Here is a 19,812-nt window from a genome sequence, read left to right as displayed (position 1 = left end):
AAAATGTTTCCATTTTAGGCAAAGTATAAACAAGCTAAAGAATCTTATGAGCAGTTTGCTGACTTAGACAATACTGAAAATCCAGTGAAAGCTACAGCTCTTAAACAATTAGGTAAGGTCAGAGGTCATCGAGAATCAGGTCAGAGTTCAATGTAACAAGGAATGTTTATTCTATAAAATCAATAGGTTTCACAATAACTAAACAATGTCAAATGTAACTTTTTCTGATGTTTCGGCTTGGCTGATCACTTCTGACAAGGCTACATCATTTTTAATTGTCTAAGAAAAAGTTGCTTCTGATATTGGTTAATTATCCTTAAAAACATTAATAGCATCAGAAAATGTATTACAATAGCCTAAAATGAGGTTACAACACCAAACAAGATCAAGATGTAATTGCTGTTTTGTCGTCTGGTGCAGGATATCCAACTATCGGTCGGTAATTACGATGGCGACAAGAAATATACGACAACCAGTGTAATGAAACACTTTATTTATTTTAATGTAATTGTTGAGAATGTGATGATAAGAGGAATTGTTTGTTGGTAAGCTAATACCTTTTGTGAATCTACAAAAATGTCAATCTCGTTTTACATTCGCATTTTAAAAATGAATTCCGCTTCGGGAAGGTAGGTAGTGGGCCTTTAATAACCGTTTTCCAGAAAATTGTACTTAAGTTTTTAAAACAAAATTTTTGATACTGTCTTATAAGAGTCATGACACACAGATCTCAGCGCATTGAATAAAAAGTATGTTCATTGCAATAGAGATTTGAGCCGAAGGCTTAAGTTCACAATTACCATGGACTTTGAAATTATTGATGACGGTATGCCAAGAAAGCAGTTTTTAATTTCGTTTGCCATGTTTTCGTGACGTATATGTCACAGCTTGACCAAACATGATAATTTAAAAAAAAAACTTGTGATAAATAAAATGCATGCCACAATTGTCTTTATATTGTTGTAGGCTTCTATGATTAATAGGTCTCAATATATGAAAAACTTCATTTTAAGGTTGTTCATTATTATACCAGAATGTCCATTCATTTTCTAAAACTGTCATTCTTAGTTTTGTATTTTATATCTGAGTGATTCAAACTTCAATTTTGTGTGTTCACAGGTTGGCTGTTTCATACTGTGGATCAATTGGGGGAGAAGAACGCGAGAGAGGGACTTGCTATCCACTATCTGAAACAGTCTCTAGAGGCAGACACAACTAACGGTCAGACTTGGTATCTCCTTGGCAGGTAAGAACAATGATTGACCTTGAGTTGGGTCAATATAGTATTATATTGACCTGGTAGAGTCAGAACCAGACTTGGTATCTCCTTGGCAGGTAAGAACAATGATTGACCTTGAGTTGGGTCAATATAGTATTATATTGACCTGGTAGAGTCAGAACCAGACTTGATGTCATAGCAGGTAAGAACAATGATTGACTTTAAGTTGGGCTAACATAGCATTATATTGGCCTGGTACAGTCAGAGTCAGACTTGGTATCTCCATGGCTGATAAGAACAATGATTGACCTTAGGTTGGGCTAACATAGCATTATATTGGCCTGGTACAGTCAGAGTCAGACTTGGTATCTCTATGGCTGATAAGAACAATGATTGACCTTAGGTTGGGCTAACATAGCATTATATTGGCCTGGTACAGTCAGAGTCAGACTTGGTATCTCTATGGCTGATAAGAACAATGATTGACCTTAGGTTGGGCTAACATAGCATTATATTGGCCTGGTACAGTCAGAGTCAGACTTGGTATCTCCATGGCTGATAAGAACAATGATTGACCTTAGGTTGGGCTAACATAGCATTATATTGGCCTGTTACAGTCAGAGTCAGACTTGGTATCTCCATGGCTGATAAGAACAATGATTGACCTTAAGTTGGGCTAACAAAGCAATATATTGGCCTGGTACAGTCAGAGTCAGTCAGACCTGGTTCGAGCAAAGATGAATGCAATATATTTAACAAATAAATCTTTATCAAAGATGTTAGAATTGAATTGTGAGTAGGTCTGAAGCCTGACCTCCATGTGGCTATAAATAAGCCATTGAGAAAATCTGATATCAATTATGTCGCCATTTTGAACAAAGTTTTTAACTAAAGATTTTTAATTTCTATGCGTGTATTCTGTTTATAAAATGAGACTTTGTGGTATTTAGATAATTAAAAATGAATAGAAATCGATGAATTCTGTATAGCAATTTTAGAGCCAAAAATCAAAAACAGCTATATTGATAATGTTGTAACGATATATTTAACTTTGTACCTGAAACATTTTACTGGTGATTTTTCAGGTGTTTCTCAAGTCTAGCCAAAGTCCATGATGCCTTCGTGTCCTACAGGAACTCCATTGACAAGTCGGAGGCCAGTGCTGACACCTGGTGCTCGATAGGGTAGGTCGTCTTATAAGGTCATTTTCTGGATAACATCAAAATAAAGTCAAGGTCAAATTAATATTACTGGCATTAAGGTAAATTTACCAAAGAAGATCTAGATTACTTTGAATGTTAAGAAATTTCTTATTGTTAACACAAAAAGGCTGAAATAAGGTATTAAAATTTGCTTTTCTGTAAGAATTTCTTGAAATTTCAGGAGTAAGAATTTGAAGCAGAAAATTTTGCAGGATGTTTTTATCTGTTTGTTTTATTGCTAAATATTCCATTTATCATAAAATGTGCAAAAAGAAATTTGATTAATCTCTCAATACTTTCTCCCATAGAGTACTTTACCAGCAGCAGAATCAGCCTATGGATGCCCTGCAGGCCTACATATGTGCTGTGCAGTTAGACAAGTCCCACACAGCGGCATGGACTGACCTAGGCATCCTCTATGAGTCCTGTAACCAGCCCATCGACGCGCTCACATGCTACCTAAACGCTACTAGAAATAAAGGTAAACTTCACGCTCATCGACGCTCTCACATGCTACCTAAACCCTACTAGAAATAAAGGTAAACTTCATCCCCATCGACGCTCTCACATGCTACCTAAACCCTACTAGAAATAAAGGTAAACTTCATCCCCATCGACGCTCTCACATGCTACCTAAACCCTACTAGAAATAAAGGTAAACTTCATGCCCAACAACGCTCTCACATGCTACCTAAACCCTACTAGAAATAAAGGTAAACTTCATCCCCATCGACGCTCTCACATGCTACCTAAACCCTACTAGAAATAAAAGTAAACTTCATGCCCAACAACGCTCTCACATGCTACCTAAACCTTACTAGAAATAAAGGTAAACTTCACGCTCATCGACGCGCTCACATGCTACCTAAACCCTACTAGAAATAAAGGTAAACTTCATGCCCAACAACGCGCTCACATGCTACCTAAACCCTACTAGAAATAAAGGTAAACTTCATCCCCATCGACGCTCTCACATGCTACCTAAACCCTACTAGAAATAAAGGTAAACTTCATGCCCAACAAAGCGCTCACATGCTACCTAAACCCTACTAGAAATAAAGGTAAACTTCATCCCCAACAACGCGCTCACATGCTACCTAAACCCTACTAGAAATAAAGGTAAACTTCACGCTCATCGACGCTCTCACATGCTACCTAAACCCTACTAGAAATAAAGGTAAACTTCATGCCCAACAACGCGCTCACATGCTACCTAAACCCTACTAGAAATAAAGGTAAACTTCATCCCCAACAACGCGCTCACATGCTACCTAAACACTACTTGAAATAAAGGTAAACTTCATGCCCAACAACGCGCTCACATGCTACCTAAACCCTACTAGAAATAAAGGTAAACTTCACGCCCATCGACGCTCTCACATGCTACCTAAACCCTACTAGAAATAAAGGTAAACTTCATGCCCAACAACGCTCTCACATGCTACCTAAACCTTACTAGAAATAAAGGTAAACTTCACGCTCATCGACGCGCTCACATGCTACCTAAACCCTACTAGAAATAAAGGTAAACTTCATGCCCAACAACGCGCTCACATGCTACCTAAACCCTACTAGAAATAAAGGTAAACTTCACGCTCATCGACGCTCTCACATGCTACCTAAACCCTACTAGAAATAAAGGTAAACTTCATGCCCAACAACGCGCTCACATGCTACCTAAACCCTACTAGAAATAAAGGTAAACTTCATCCCCATCGACGCTCTCACATGCTACCTAAACCCTACTAGAAATAAAGGTAAACTTCATCCCCATCGACGCTCTCACATGCTACCTAAACCCTACTAGAAATAAAGGTAAACTTCACGCTCATCGACGCGCTCACATGCTACCTAAACCCTACTAGAAATAAAGGTAAACTTCATCCCCAACATCGCGCTCACATGCTACCTAAACCCTACTAGAAATAAAGGTAAACTTCATGCCCATCGACGCTCTCACATGCTACCTAAACCCTACTAGAAATAAAGGTAAACTTCATCCCCATCGACGCTCTCACATGCTACCTAAACCCTACTAGAAATAAAGGTAAACTTCATGCCCAACAACGCGCTCACATGCTACCTAAACCCTACTAGAAATAAAGGTAAACTTCATCCCCAACAACGCGCTCACATGCTACCTAAACCCTACTAGAAATAAAGGTAAACTTCATGCCCAACAACGCGCTCACATGCTACCTAAACCCTACTAGAAATAAAGGTAAACTTCATCCCCATCGACGCTCTCACATGCTACCTAAACCCTACTAGAAATAAAGGTAAACTTCATCGCCATCGACGCGCTCACATGCTACCTAAACCCTACTAGAAATAAAGGTAAACTTCATCCCAACATCGCGCTCTCACATGCTACCTAAACCCTACTAGAAATAAAGGTAAACTTCATCCCCATCGACGCTCTCACATGCTACCTAAACCCTACTAGAAATAAAGGAAACTTCATGCCCAACAACGCGCTCACATGCTACCTAAACCTTACTAGAAATAAAGGTAAACTTCATGCCCAACAACGCGCTCACATGCTACCTAAACCCTACTAGAAATAAAGGTAAACTTCATCCCCATCGACGCTCTCACATGCTACCTAAACCCTACTAGAAATAAAGGTAAACTTCATGCCCAACAACGCGCTCACATGCTACCTAAACCCTACTAGAAATAAAGGTAAACTTCATCCCCATCGACGCTCTCACATGCTACCTAAACCCTACTAGAAATAAAGGTAAACTTCACGCTCATCGACGCTCTCACATGCTACCTAAACCCTACTAGAAATAAAGGTAAACTTCATCCCCATCGACGCTCTCACATGCTACCTAAACCCTACTAGAAATAAAGGTAAACTTCATCCCCATCGACGCTCTCACATGCTACCTAAACCCTACTAGAAATAAAGGTAAACTTCATCCCCATCGACGCTCTCACATGCTACCTAAACCCTACTAGAAATAAAGGAAACTTCATCCCCATCGACGCTCTCACATGCTACCTAAACCCTACTAGAAATAAAGGTAAACTTCATCCCCATCGACGCTCTCACATGCTACCTAAACCCTACTAGAAATAAAGGTAAACTTCATCCCCATCGACGCTCTCACATGCTACCTAAACCCTACTAGAAATAAAGGTAAACTTCATCCTCATCGACGCTCTCACATGCTACCTAAACCCTACTAGAAATAAAGGAAACTTCATGCCCAACAACGCGCTCACATGCTACCTAAACCCTACTAGAAATAAAGGTAAACTTCATCCCCATCGACGCTCTCACATGCTACCTAAACCCTACTAGAAATAAAGGTAAACTTCACACTCATCGACGCTCTCACATGCTACCTAAACCCTACTAGAAATAAAGGTAAACTTCATGCCCATCAACGCTCTCACATGCTACCTAAACCCTACTAGAAATAAAGGTAAACTTCATCCCCATCGACGCTCTCACATGCTACCTAAACCCTACTAGAAATAAAGGTAAACTTCATCCCCAACAACGCGCTCACATGCTACCTAAACCCTACTAGAAATAAAGGTAAACTTCATCCCCAACAACGCGCTCACATGCTACCTAAACCCTACTAGAAATAAAGGTAAACTTCATCCCCATCGACGCTCTCACATGCTACCTAAACCCTACTAGAAAATAAGGTAAACTTCATGCCCACGACGCTCTCTCACATGCTACCTAAACCCTACTAGAAATAAAGGTAAACTTCATCCCCATCGACGCTCTCACATGCTACCTAAACCCTACTAGAAATAAAGGTAAACTTCATCCCTCATCGACGCTCCTCACATGCTACCTAAACGCTACTAGAAATAAAGGTAAACTTCATCCCTATCGACGCTCGTACATGATACCTAAACGCTACTAGAAATAAAGGAAACTTCATGCCCAACAACGCGCTCACATGCTACCTAAACCCTACTAGAAATAAAGGTAAACTTCATCCCTCATCGACGCTCTCACATGCTACCTAAACCCTACTAGAAATAAAGGTAAACTTCAGTCCCAACGACGCCTCACATGCTACCTAAACCTACTAGAAATAAAGGTAAACTTCACGCTCATCGACGCTCTCACATGCTACCTAAACCCTACTAGAAATAAAGGTAAACTTCATCCCATCGATGCTCTCACACATGCTACCTAAACCCTACTAGAAATAAAGGTAAACTTCATGCCCAACAATGCTCTCACATGCTACCTAAACCCTACTAGAAATAAAGGTAAACTTCATCCCCATCGACGCTCTCACATGCTACCTAAACCCTACTAGAAATAAAGGTAAACTTCATCCCCATCGACGCTCTCATATAAAGGTAAACTTCATCCCCATCGACGCTCTCATATGCTACCTAAACGCTACTAGAAACAAAGGTAAACTTCACGCTCAAAGATGGACTGATTATAATTCTACGATAAATAAATTTAAATTCACCATAACATGGAAAAGTCTGTATTAGATACATGACTAATTTTAGATGTCTGTATTAAATACATGACTAATTTTAGATGTCTTTTCCTAACTCTTGTCTTTACTTATGCTAGAATTTGAAAAAGAGGTGGCCGCGGTGGCCGCGGTGGCCAAATGGTTAAGATGTCAAGACATATAACCACACATCCTCCACCTCTGGGTCACAAGTTCGAATCCCAGGTGGGGCAGGTGCCAGGTACTGACCGCTGTTCAGTGGTTTTTCTGCAAGTACTGCGGCTTTCCTCCACCAACAAACCTGGTACGTCCTTACATGACCCTGGCTGATAATAGGACGTTAAACTAATAAAACCAAAACCCATCTGGAAAGGAAGGCAGTTCAGAAGGAAATGTCTAAAAATAGTGCTATTCCAAAAAAATGTCTAAAAATAGTGCTTTTCCATACGAAATGTCTAAAAATAGAGGACCAGTGATGGATGTCTGAAGTGAGAGCACATTTATGTGTATCAGCCAGTCCTCCTTATTTATGGTAGATAGACTCCAATCTTTACTTTATTGTCTCTTGTTGTTAAAATAATGCTGGCAGACTTTGACTACAGTAAGAGCTACCAACAGACAGTTAGGATGCACCGACAACGTTTTATATCTCGTAGTCTGCCAAGGATTTCACACTTGACTGAATCTTGTAGGTTCTAATGGCTCCATGGAATCGTACAGATTCATGGAAGTACAAAGAAATAGGATTCAATACAGTATAATTAATCACACATGGACTCACTGGCAGTTTTGCATGTAAAACATCATCAAATGAAACTCATTTTAAGACACATTGTTATATAAATCGTGCTCCTCGCATGTCTGCTTGGAACAGATTCATGCACGGTACAGCAAGCAAAGCCATTCTGGAAAGCTTTCTCTTCAATACACTTGCATGCCATAGACATTTAGGTAGCAATTACCATCTGTATTTCTTCTTGGAAAGAAAGAAGAAAAGATGTTAAGCAGATTTGAGGCATAATTGATATTTCCATGTGGTGTTCTTAAGCAAGCCCAAGGGAGAGTTTATTGATTGTTAGAACGTGTTCTGCTTCTTTTATTCCTTTAAACATTTATCTTGCTGCTTTCTAATAAATCATTATCTGTTACTGTAACCAGCACATCCTGGTCATGCTGGTGATTTCTTTAGTACTCAAACAGCGTATAACTCTAAAATTTCAATATTTACTTTATATTTCAGCATTACATTTGATGCGATATCACAGTACAATATTATTTTGTTTGATGAAATCTGATCAAAACTTTATAGGAATTGAAATTATCTTTGCTACAGGAAACCAACATTAAAATAACGAGACCAAAACACATTCACACAGTAATGGAAAGCATTCCAGTCTATTCTTGCTAGAAAGAGATACAAAGCATGCATCAATTTTATGGAATCTTTAAATTGATGTGAATTCCAATTTCTGCCAGATTTTATTGAGCGTGTCTGTCTGAATTCCAGAACCAGTTTAATTATGTTGGTGTCGGATGCTTCCAATAGTCATGTAATAAAAGTCCCAAATGGCATTGTAAAATAACTCTTAAATGAATTATCTATTTTCTCTGCTGTATTCAAATTTTGTTTACATGTTGATTGAATGTTGATTATTCATACATATGATTTCAAAATATTCTATCCGGTGTTTTCATGAAACTATAAAAATAAATAACATTGCTGTACTTTTAAAAGCCAAACTAAAGTGAACAGTTTTAAATAATTTTGTACTATCATGTCTCCGCTTTGAATAATGGACAATGAACTGGCCATTGTATTTGTTCTGATTCTTTTGTTGCTGGTCTAAATGAAAACTTTATGCAAATCACTAAACTTTTAGTATAGGTTCATTAAACTACCTAAAGTTGATGATTGGTGCACTGCCCAAAGGTCACTCTGACCTTTACCTTAAGGTCAAAGGTTAAATAGTGTACAATTTTGTATGGTTTTGCATCATTTGTGACATTGAATGTGCCATATATTTGAAATATTTCCAGATAAACAATAGTTGAAATAACTACAATTCTTTTTGTCTATGTATTTTTACAGAAAATTTCAATTCTAATTTGGCAACTAAAATAAAATTCCTGCAGCAGAACCTTGACAGTGTCAGAGTTCAGTTACTTCAAAATAAGTAAGTATTTGTTGGAGAGTGAATGAAGATCTGAAAGTATATTTTGGTCGCTTAATGTTTAAAGATGATTCTAGCGTAACTCATGATCGGCTTACTCTGGCATGAGCTTCCAATTCTTATTAATTTATGATTAAGTATTGTTAAGAGCTTCTTCATTTAATGAAAATCCAAAAAAAATTCAGTCATCCTGAATTTTGTGCACTGAATTCATTGTGATTGGCTTATTCTGTATTTGTATATTTCATAATTATCTGCCCTTGAGGGTAGGTTTACTTGTGGTGGCATGGTTTTGCAAGCGGAACATCTTACTCTTTTGGAGAAAACTATGTGAATTGCGCTCACAAAATAATAACGCCACAATGGAAACCTACCTGCATAGGAGCTATCTCTGCAATATGCAAGGAGGAATAAATTCAAAGTGGCAAATAATCCAGTATTTCAGAGATCCAACTCTTGCCTGCCTGACAATATCGGTTTTTTTTTGTTTTAGGCCTAGAACTCTACCAAGTATAGAAGAAGCCTGGGCTCTGCCTATTCCTGCTGAGCTTACATCTCGCCAAGGAGCCACTGGTACCCCACAGGTAAAGCATCTGGAAGACAAACCATATCAAAGTTAAACAATAAAATGATCTGTTCCAGCCTTAGAAGATTTCAACTACCATATTTGACCCAATAAGCACCCAGGGCGTTTAAAAAAATAAAAAGGTGCTTTATGAGACAAAATTATTGCAAACCGATACATTTTTGGTCTTATGCCTGGGCAATTGAACTGAGGGCTCAAAAGGGGAGAGGCGTTTATAGGGAAATGGGGGCTTATTGGGTCAAATACGGTAGGTGGGCAGGGGTTCATAAATTATCACAGGAACAAAATGTTAAATTGGACAGTTTACTGCCTGGCTATGTAGAGATAGTAGATGATGACTACATACCTGCATTACTTACAATATCATATGGAAATCATGCCAAGATGGCTTTGTACGGATAAAATTAATTCATGATCAGACCTGTATATTCTTAACCTTATGCTCTAGATTAGGCAACACATATTGTAATGTGTTTTGAGATGAGAAAAATCAGCATCATACCTTTATCTAGTGATAATCATTTGATATTCCTTTATCCTGTTATCATTGGTATCATACCTTTATCTAGGGATAAATCATTTGATATTCCTTTATCCTGTTATCATTGGTATCATACCTTTATCTAGTGATAAATCATTTGATATTCCTTTATCCTGTTATCATTGGTATCATACCTTTATCTAGTGATAAATCATTTGATATTCCTTTATCCTGTTATCATTGGTATCATACCTTTATCTAGTGATAAATCATTTGATATTCCTTTATCCTGTTATCATTGGTATCATACCTTTATCTAGGGATAAATCATTTGATATTCCTTTATCCTGTTATCATTGGTATCATACCTTTATCTAGTGATAAATCATTTGATATTCCTTTATCCTGTTATCATTGGTATCATACCTTTATCTAGTGATAAATCATTTGATATTCCTTTATCCTGTTATCATTGGTATCATACCTTTATCTAGTGATAAATCATTTGATATTCCTTTATCCTGTTATCATTGGTATCATACCTTTATCTAGTGATAAATCATTTGATATTCCTTTATCCTGTTATCATTGGTATCATACCTTTATCTAGTGATAAATCATTTGATATTCCTTTATCCTGTTATCATTGGTATCATACCTTTATCTAGTGATAAATCATTTGATATTCCTTTATCCTGTTATCATTGGTATCATACCTTTATTAGTGATAAATCATTTGATATTCCTTTATCCTGTTATCATTGGTATCATACCTTTATCTAGTGATAAATCATTTGATATTCCTTTATCCTGTTATCATTGGTATCATACCTTTATCTGGTGATGAATCATTTGATATTCCTTTATCCTGTTATCATTGGTATCATACCTTTATTTAGTGATAAATCATTTGATATTCCTTTATCCTGTTATCATTGGTATCATACCTTTATCTAGTGATAAATCATTTGATATTCCGTTATCCTGTTATCATTGGTATCATACCTTTATCTAGTGATAAATCATTTGATATTCCTTTATCCTGTTATCATTGGTATCATACCTTTATCTAGTGATAAATCATTTGATATTCCTTTATCCTGTTATCATTGGTATCATACCTTTATCTAGTGATAAATCATTTGATATTCCTTTATCCTGTTATCATTGGTATCATACCTTTATCTAGTGATAAATCATTTGATATTCCTTTATCCTGTTATCATTGGTATCATACCTTTATCTAGTGATAAATCATTTGATATTCCTTTATCCTGTTATCATTGGTATCATACCTTTATTTAGTGATAAATCATTTGATATTCCTTTATCCTGTTATCATTGGTATCATACCTTTATCTAGTGATAAATCATTTGATATTCCTTTATCCTGTTATCATTGGTATCATACCTTTATCTAGTGATAAATCATTTGATATTCCTTTATCCTGTTATCATTGGTATCATACCTTTATCTAGTGATAAATCATTTGATATTCCTTTATCCTGTTATCATTGGTATCATACCTTTATCTAGTGATAAATCATTTGATATTCCTTTATCCTGTTATCATTGGTATCATACCTTTATCTGGTGATGAATCATTTGATATTCCTTTATCCTGTTATCATTGGTATCATACCTTTATCTAGTGATAAATCATTTGATATTCCTTTATCCTGTTATCATTGGTATCATACCTTTATCTGGTGATGAAATCATTTGATATTCCTTTATCCTGTTATCATTGGTATCATACCTTTATTTAGTGATAAATCATTTGATATTCCTTTATCCTGTTATCATTGGTATCATACCTTTATCTAGTGATAAATCATTTGATATTCCTTTATCCTGTTATCATTGGTATCATACCTTTATCTAGTGATAAATCATTTGATATTCCGTTATCCTGTTATCATTGGTATCATACCTTTATCTGGTGATAAATCATTTGATATTCCTTTATCCTGTTATCATTGGTATCATACCTTTATCTAGTGATAAATCATTTGATATTCCTTTATCCTGTTATCATTGGTATCATACCTTTATCTAGTGATAAATCATTTGATATTCCTTTATCCTGTTATCATTGGTATCATACCTTTATCTAGTGATAAATCATTTGATATTCCTTTATCCTGTTATCATTGGTATCATACCTTTATCTAGTGATAAATCATTTGATATTCCTTTATCCTGTTATCATTGGTATCATACCTTTATTGAGTGATAAATCATTTGATATTCCTTTATCCTGTTACCATTGGTATCATACCTTTATCTAGTGATAAATCATTTGATATTCCTTTATCCTGTTATCATTGGTATCATACCTTTATCTAGTGATAAATCATTTGATATTCCTTTATCCTGTTATCATTGGTATCATACCTTTATCTAGTGATAAATCATTTGATATTCCTTTATCCTGTTATCATTGGTATCATACCTTTATCTAGTGATAAATCATTTGATATTCCTTTATCCTGTTATCATTGGTATCATACCTTTATCTAGTGATAAATCATTTGATATTCCTTTATCCTGTTATCATTGGTATCATACCTTTATCTAGTGATAAATCATTTGATATTCCTTTATCCTGTTATCATAGGTTCTATTGTCATTTATTTACCAGCAGCACCAACAACAGGGAAAGGCAGCAATGATGCACTCCCAGCCCTTGGGGCCGCAGTCTGGAATGGTCCCCAATTCTGTGTCCCCAGGGGAGCAAGGAGCATTTGGGGCCACCGCAGGCGGTGCTGAGGAAGGGCCCGTCAAAAAGAAAAAAGGACAGTCACGCAAAAGGGTATGAGTACAATAGATTCGATAATTCTATAATTAAGTGTTTTAACTAACAAAACAAATGTGTACCATATGAAGTAAAATCTAAGTGAAAGTTGGCGGACAGTGTTAAAATTATTAGTTACTGATTTACTTTTTCTTCTTTAATAAATAGTGAACCATGGACAAAAAAAAACACCAAAAAATTACTCGGAATTAGACAAGAGTGTTTGATTTGTTGCAAGTGTATTAGCCTCTGTGATATTGGATATAATCATGCCATTCAATACTATTAAGTTGTGTGTAAGGAGGTTAAAACATGTACTTATTATGTAACATGACTATCTGCTGATGGCTAGCTAGATCGAGATAATTATCAATTGATTTCTTAATATTGAAAATTCTTCTTGGGATCATTTATTAATTGTAATGTCATAACATTGCATTAGAAATTTTTCATTTCACAAATTGATGTACAATATTAAATTGCTCAAAAGGCTAGATAACTGTGCCCAGCAAAAGAGTCAATAGTTGTTTAGGATATACCAGTAAGACAATATTTGATTGAGTATGTCTGATTTTTCAGCCTGCCTCAGAGCCTTTGGAGCCACCTGCCCCTCCCTTCCTCACCCCTCAACAGATGCAGATGCTGCACAGGCTACAACAGAATCAGGTCAGAGTATGAACCTATTGTATTTTATCTAAGGTAACTCTGTTACAGAGAGAAAAGCCACAGTTACCTGTACCACCTTGCAAATGCTGAACAATTACCTAGCTATCACAAATTTGGTTGTTTGAGGGAAATTTCTTATACAATAATGTTTAAAAATGGCTGCATAGTGTATATTGTAAATTATGCATCACGTATGATGTTAAGGTTTTAGAGGAGATATTATTATAAAATCAAAAACTTCATTATATTGCATCTTTAACATAAAACTACTGACATATATTAGTGTCATATATATTATGGACTGACAACCAGGCTCCTTAATAAATCCAATTGCCCTGTAATCGATGTTCTTGAAAAATCTGGTACATTTCACCCTAAATCTTGTCCAAGGGAGGTAACTTTTATATACTCTGTTGTAGGCAAACCTGGATCAGCATCAGAAACATCTCCTCCACAACCTGCAGCAACAGTTCTTCTTTCAACAGCAGCATCAGATGAAGATGCAACAACAGCAGCAACACTCCCCGGGAGGTCCCGGGGGCCCAGGACCAGGCAATATGTTTGGACCCAGATTTTCCCCTGGGTCGCGTCCTCCACACCCATTCCAGACCTCCCCAGGGGGCGGGACACCTCCCTCACCCATGGGGTCACATAGCCCCATGAGTGGGATGGGTTTACAACAGGGGATGCCTCCAATGCAAGGAGGAGTAAAATCGGAACAGGATGTCGGTAATGAGGCAGCTAAAATGCCACCTCCACTTCCTCCAGGTTTTGACCGATCAGGACACGGGGGAGTTCATGGACATGGTCTGGATATGCTCAACGGGATGCCACTCCGCAGTCCCCATCCGGCCATATCTGGGAGTTTACCTCAGACACAGCAGCAAGGCAACATTCCACCAATATCTCAGGGATCTGGTCCTCCAAACTCCAGTCTCTCACCGCTCATGGTGAACGCCCCTCACACGGCTGGGTTTCAAGGCAGCAACATCAGCCAGCGATCAATGGGTCCAAATAACATGTCATCATCTCCATCATCGCTCTCATCATCAGATCAGGGACTGCCAAAAGACCTTCAGAGTTTCGTCAGTGATCACTGGAATAAGAATGACATAGCTTTACTTTCGTCCCGGGCGGACGATCCTACCTCAATCGCGGAAGGCTTGCTCGCACAGTTTGCCTGTGGCCCACACTTGGACAGTAAAAAACCTACTGAACAGGCCGCACCACACTCTGCAAACAGCGATCTGAGTCGTGTAACATCTGCTAATTCAACGCCACAAATCAAGGACGTTCGTGTAGGTAGTGATGTGTCAGTTGTACATTCCTCAGCTTCTCAGGGTAAAGCTAAACCAGAGGAGGACACCACCTCCGGGTCCTTCTCACAACGAGAATATAGCGTCAAGTGTGACGTAGACTCTAAACGACCTGGAATTACAATCCAATCTCGGGTTATTCCTTCTACCTGTAATCTAAATATCTCCATGAGTGGCAAAGAAATACTCAAAGCCTGCAAGGGACATGGTGAGTACCCATGGAAATATTTTGGCTTTAATATACCAAAATAATTCTATTCTTTCTGAGACTTGCTGTATAAACTAATTTCTATTACAAATAGTAAATTGTGTATTTCTTTCCATTGTTAGTACCCCTGAAACAAGTCCAAGCATTCAGTGGAGGGAAATATTGTTTACTGAGAGAGTTGATTGATTTTTAGTTCAACATTATGAAGCTCTTACCATGAAGTAAAATCATATTTACTGTTAGAATGTCAATATCGAGTGTCACCTATAGTTGACAACAGGGAAGAGGGAAGTATGGAAACAGTTAATAACATAATTCTCAAGAACCTGATTCTTGTCCCATGGCTGTACATTCCAGTATTGTCTGGATTATCTCCCTTGGTGGGTTACAGACTTCTCTTTTCGACTGCCTTACAGTTTAAGGTCTAGTTTATATTAAGAATGTTCATGGATTTAACCTTGATTTACTTGATTATTACTGATCACAGTTTCTCAAGAATCGTTTATGTTTTGTACAGGGAAGAATGGAATTACAACAAATTTACTGGGCGATCGCTGTCCGCCTCGACCACCATCCCCGCCCTACCCCCCACTCCCCAAGGATGCACTTAACCCCCCTACGCCTAGTGTTTATGTAAGTATCACATCAAAGACTGTTTTAACTTTCTCTATATCTTAGTATTGCAAAAACTGACATTTCATATATTTTGAATAAATGGAGGCAACGTTTGAAAAAGAAAGAAGGATTATTTTTTTAAGATGACTAATTTGCGCTACATTGAGTACACTTTAATATACACATTTGTAAAATAGTTTTTAGTCAACTTAATGAATGCAACTGAAAAATATTTTCTTGTGTGTTGAAGTAATCGTTTATTTTAATTTTTTTCAGCTTGAGACCAAAAAAGATGCTTTTTCCTTAGAACTACAACAGTACTGTTATTCCCAACCAGTTGTGGTTATTCGGGGACTAGCAGGTGCGCTCAAGTTAGGTACGTATCTAAAAAAAGCACTGTTCTGAATCTCATACCGGTAAGTTTAGGAAGTTTTCACATAAATCATTGTAATATTATATTGATATTTTATCAAGATTGATTGGACAACACATTTATTTATGTAAAACCAGCAAAGACACAATGAAAATTTATACCAGAATAATTTGAAAATTTATTTTGTAACTCTTGTACAAGCACAATATGTCTTATAGATACCACTTGTCTAAAGAGCACATCTCTTAAGCTCTATTAATTGAGATTAGCAAGCCAGAGGTACCAGATTTTATCCCTAGTTGTGGCGATGGAATAGATTTCATTCACCCTGTACTCTGTTATATTGCTGAAATATGTCATATAATAGATGATCAATGAATGATTTGCAGTATTTTGCGTACTTTTATAAACAATATTTTTTTTCTCTTTTCTTCAGACCTTGGTCTTTTCTCTACAAAAAGTTTGGTGGAAGCTAATGCAGATCACCCTGTTGAAGTCAGAACTCAGGTAAAAAAAAAGAAGACTGACATATTCTAAAAGCTTCGATAATATATGAAAATTACGATATGTCTTGAAGTTAAGATTATGTGTGTTAAAAGTTGCGAAAAAAAATTGTATTAAAAGCTATGATTATATTATTTCATAGTTACGATAATATGTCTTAAAAGTTAGGATGATTTGTCTTAAATGTAACGATAATATGTTGTAACAATAATGTGTCTTAAAAGCTACGATACTGTGTCCTACAGAGGCAGCAAGCACCAGATGAAAACTGTGATATGTATGGGAACCGCATGTGGCGCTGTGACAGTAGTCGGGGCCACACCACGGTCGCAAAGTATGCTCAGTACCAGGCGGCATCCTTCCAAGAGTCACTTAAAGTAAGTTATATCAAATATCAAGAACATTTTGTCACATTGACAGATTGCCAGCTTTCAATCAAACCGCACGTGACTTTGCATTTTGTATTGTATGTGCTACAGTGTTTGCTCTGACATTGAATAGAAACATGTGCGTTTGCGAGAACGAGACGTGGTTATATTACACCTGGCAATCTGTCAATATCCAGAATACTACATGCATGCATTTATTGCTCATTTACAGATTTCGTATGTGGTCTTTTGGTATCATTGATAAACAAATTGCAATTTTTTGCGATATGTTAATTTTTTCTGAAATTGGGTAACTCTTTTTCATAGACTCTCACTATTCTGTCGTATGATATGTGAATCAGTTATTTTTTTTAATTTATTTCCAGGAGGAAAATGAGAAAGTTAAAGGTACACATATCCAAAAGGATTCGGATAGTGACTCCAACTCGTCTTCAGGCCCGAAACAGTGAGTCATCTTAGTTACTGGACAGCTTCATTTAAAAATTCAAGATTTTCAATAAATTCTTTGCACTTCAAAATTTATCTTTAATTTTAGTGACGATTAAAAGTAAGAAATAAAAACATGTTTCTGTTTACAAAATGTGTTTTAATATCCATGCCATTAAATGGGCAAGTTTCCTTCCAGTCTTGTCCCATTCTGTCCTAATGTCAGAATGCCTCCCAGTATGATATATGAAGGTGAAGCCATTTTTGTCTGAGAAACTTGTCTATCGAGACCAACTGAAATATGTTGTATTTTGTTATATTCCAGGAAGAAAAGAAAAATGATAAAGTTTGGTACGAATGTTGATCTTTCGGACGAGAAAAAATGGAAACCTCAGCTGATGGAGTTGACAAAATTACCTGCTTTTGCTCGTGTGATCTCCGCTTCAAATATGATGAGTCATGTTGGCCATACAATATTGGGTATGAATACTGTGCAACTGTATATGAAGGTTCCAGGATCTCGAACACCAGGTAGGTTGTCATGGAAACATGAAGTTCATATCAGGTTTGTTATATTTGATACACCCCTTAACTCATTCACCCCTGAACACACATTTAGACTCTTCTAAATTAAAGACTAGACCAGTCCATTATGAAAGCTCAGGGGTGAATGAGTTAATAATGTTGAGTTAATAATATTATGATTTTAAAAAATAATGAAAGAACTTAAAGATTATTATTTAAGAATATTTTGAAATTGAGAAGTGTCATTAACTGGATGAATATTCTTGTCACTTTGAGTACTTTTTAGTATTAAAAATATGTTCTGCCTAGTACCATGTATTCAATGTCTACTCAGCAGGAGAAAAAATTATGTGATTTCTGTCACGAGTTCATGTCAAGGGAGACAACTGTCAAATTTTCACCACAGTTTTCTCATCCTAAGGAAAGCCAGTGTAAAAACAAAAAAGTTTCTTCATTTCTGTTGATATTTTGTATAAAATTGTATTTTTAGCCTGTATAAAAAATTTCCATTTCTGGTGATATTATAAACCTTTCTTGTGATAACTGTTATATAGCGTTGTATTGTCCACCTCCAGGTCACCAGGAGAACAACAACTACTGCTCCATCAATGTAAACATAGGACCCGGGGACTGTGAGTGGTTCGGTGTGCCAGAACCATACTGGGGCATGATCTACAATATGTGTCAAAAGTAAGGCCATGAGTAATACAAAATTCAGGAGGTTTCTTTTAAAACAAATCAGTGTGATACAAAAATAAGACTTTTTCACTGCAGTTCAGCTCTTTGTTTCTTTTATTAGGGCCCCGCATCGAGATGCGGGTGCCCTATAGTAATCAGGTTGTCCGTCCGTCTGTCTGTCCGTCCGTCCGTCTGTCCGTTTTTTTTCTTTTGCACATTAATGATGGAAGGGAGTGGAGTATTTTCCCCATATTTTACATGATGATTCCCCATCCATCCTAGATCTGCTTGGTAATTTTTCAGGCTGAAATTAAATTAAAAAATCGGCCATCTTGGATTTTAACATTTAAAAAAAATCACAATGTTGTTGCTCTTAACTGATAAACATTTTGTTATAACATTATGATGCAAAGTTGTTCAGAATTAAACAAGGAGTTGACTGTCCAAAGGTAAGGTCATGGGCCAAGGTTACTAAGTCAAAGGTCAAGGTCAAATTTAAAAAAAATTATTTTCTCATGAACATTTTGCTACAACATTTATAATGAAGCAGAGTTGTTCAGAATTAAACAAGAAGTCAACTCACCAAAGTTTTGACTGACCAAAGGTAAGATCATGGGGTCACTGCATCAAAGGTTGTGGACACATTTTCCATTTTTGGACTTATTAACAATTTGTTATGACATAATAAATAAAATTATTCATTGCTTAATATATTAATTAAAGTCAATATGATTTGAATCAAAATGGCTACATGATATGATTAGAATCAAAAAGGCTGCAAATCAGTCATCTTGGCACGTCAGACACATAGCGGGGCCCTTTCTGACGTGTCAGTGTTCTAGTTAATAACCAGTAAAGATTCTATGACAGCATACATGGAATCTATTGCTAAAGCTTATTGCCAGTTGTCTAAATGGATTAAGGTGTTCACAATTTAAAATTGATAAACATGGGTTGAGTTCAAAGGTCAAAATTAATAAACGTGGGTTAAGTTCAAAGGTCACAAATTGACGTTGATAAACGTTTGTGTTGTAGGAACAATGTGGACTACCTGACAGGATCGTGGTGGCCTATGTTGGAAGACCTTTATGAGGAGGACATTCCTGTCTACAGGTTCATACAGAAGCCAGGCGACCTTGTTTGGGTTAGTGCTGGGACTGTGCACTGGGTTCAAGCTGTGGTAAGTTCAAAGGTCATTTGT

The 19,812-nt window shown here is 36.7% G+C and overlaps 1 protein-coding gene across 10 annotated transcripts in view; it reads left to right on the top strand.

Annotated features, from left to right (window-relative positions):
* LOC138307399 (lysine-specific demethylase 6A-like) overlaps positions 1–19,812 on the top strand; it is a 150,816-nt gene that overhangs the window by 123,660 nt on the left and 7,344 nt on the right. For 9 of the 10 annotated variants that reach the window (XM_069248122.1, XM_069248128.1, XM_069248132.1 and 6 more), the window contains 17 exons: positions 19–112; positions 1,120–1,246; positions 2,305–2,403; positions 2,730–2,902; positions 8,965–9,049; positions 9,540–9,630; positions 12,759–12,929; positions 13,491–13,577; positions 13,997–15,101; positions 15,619–15,734; positions 15,993–16,092; positions 16,526–16,596; positions 16,839–16,970; positions 17,348–17,427; positions 17,734–17,939; positions 18,509–18,623; positions 19,647–19,791. In XM_069248122.1, coding sequence (XP_069104223.1) covers positions 19–112; positions 1,120–1,246; positions 2,305–2,403; positions 2,730–2,902; positions 8,965–9,049; positions 9,540–9,630; positions 12,759–12,929; positions 13,491–13,577; positions 13,997–15,101; positions 15,619–15,734; positions 15,993–16,092; positions 16,526–16,596; positions 16,839–16,970; positions 17,348–17,427; positions 17,734–17,939; positions 18,509–18,623; positions 19,647–19,791 — 2,997 coding nt within the window. The remainder of the gene's footprint in view (positions 1–18; positions 113–1,119; positions 1,247–2,304; positions 2,404–2,729; positions 2,903–8,964; positions 9,050–9,539; positions 9,631–12,758; positions 12,930–13,490; positions 13,578–13,996; positions 15,102–15,618; positions 15,735–15,992; positions 16,093–16,525; positions 16,597–16,838; positions 16,971–17,347; positions 17,428–17,733; positions 17,940–18,508; positions 18,624–19,646; positions 19,792–19,812) is intronic. The other variant, XM_069248123.1, reaches the window with a different exon arrangement.

Source organism: Argopecten irradians, chromosome 14 (assembly GCF_041381155.1).
Source record: "Argopecten irradians isolate NY chromosome 14, Ai_NY, whole genome shotgun sequence".
NCBI lineage: Eukaryota > Metazoa > Mollusca > Bivalvia > Pectinida > Pectinidae > Argopecten > Argopecten irradians.
Note: the sequence above shows the minus strand (reverse complement) of the source record. Positions and strands in the feature narration are given on the sequence as shown.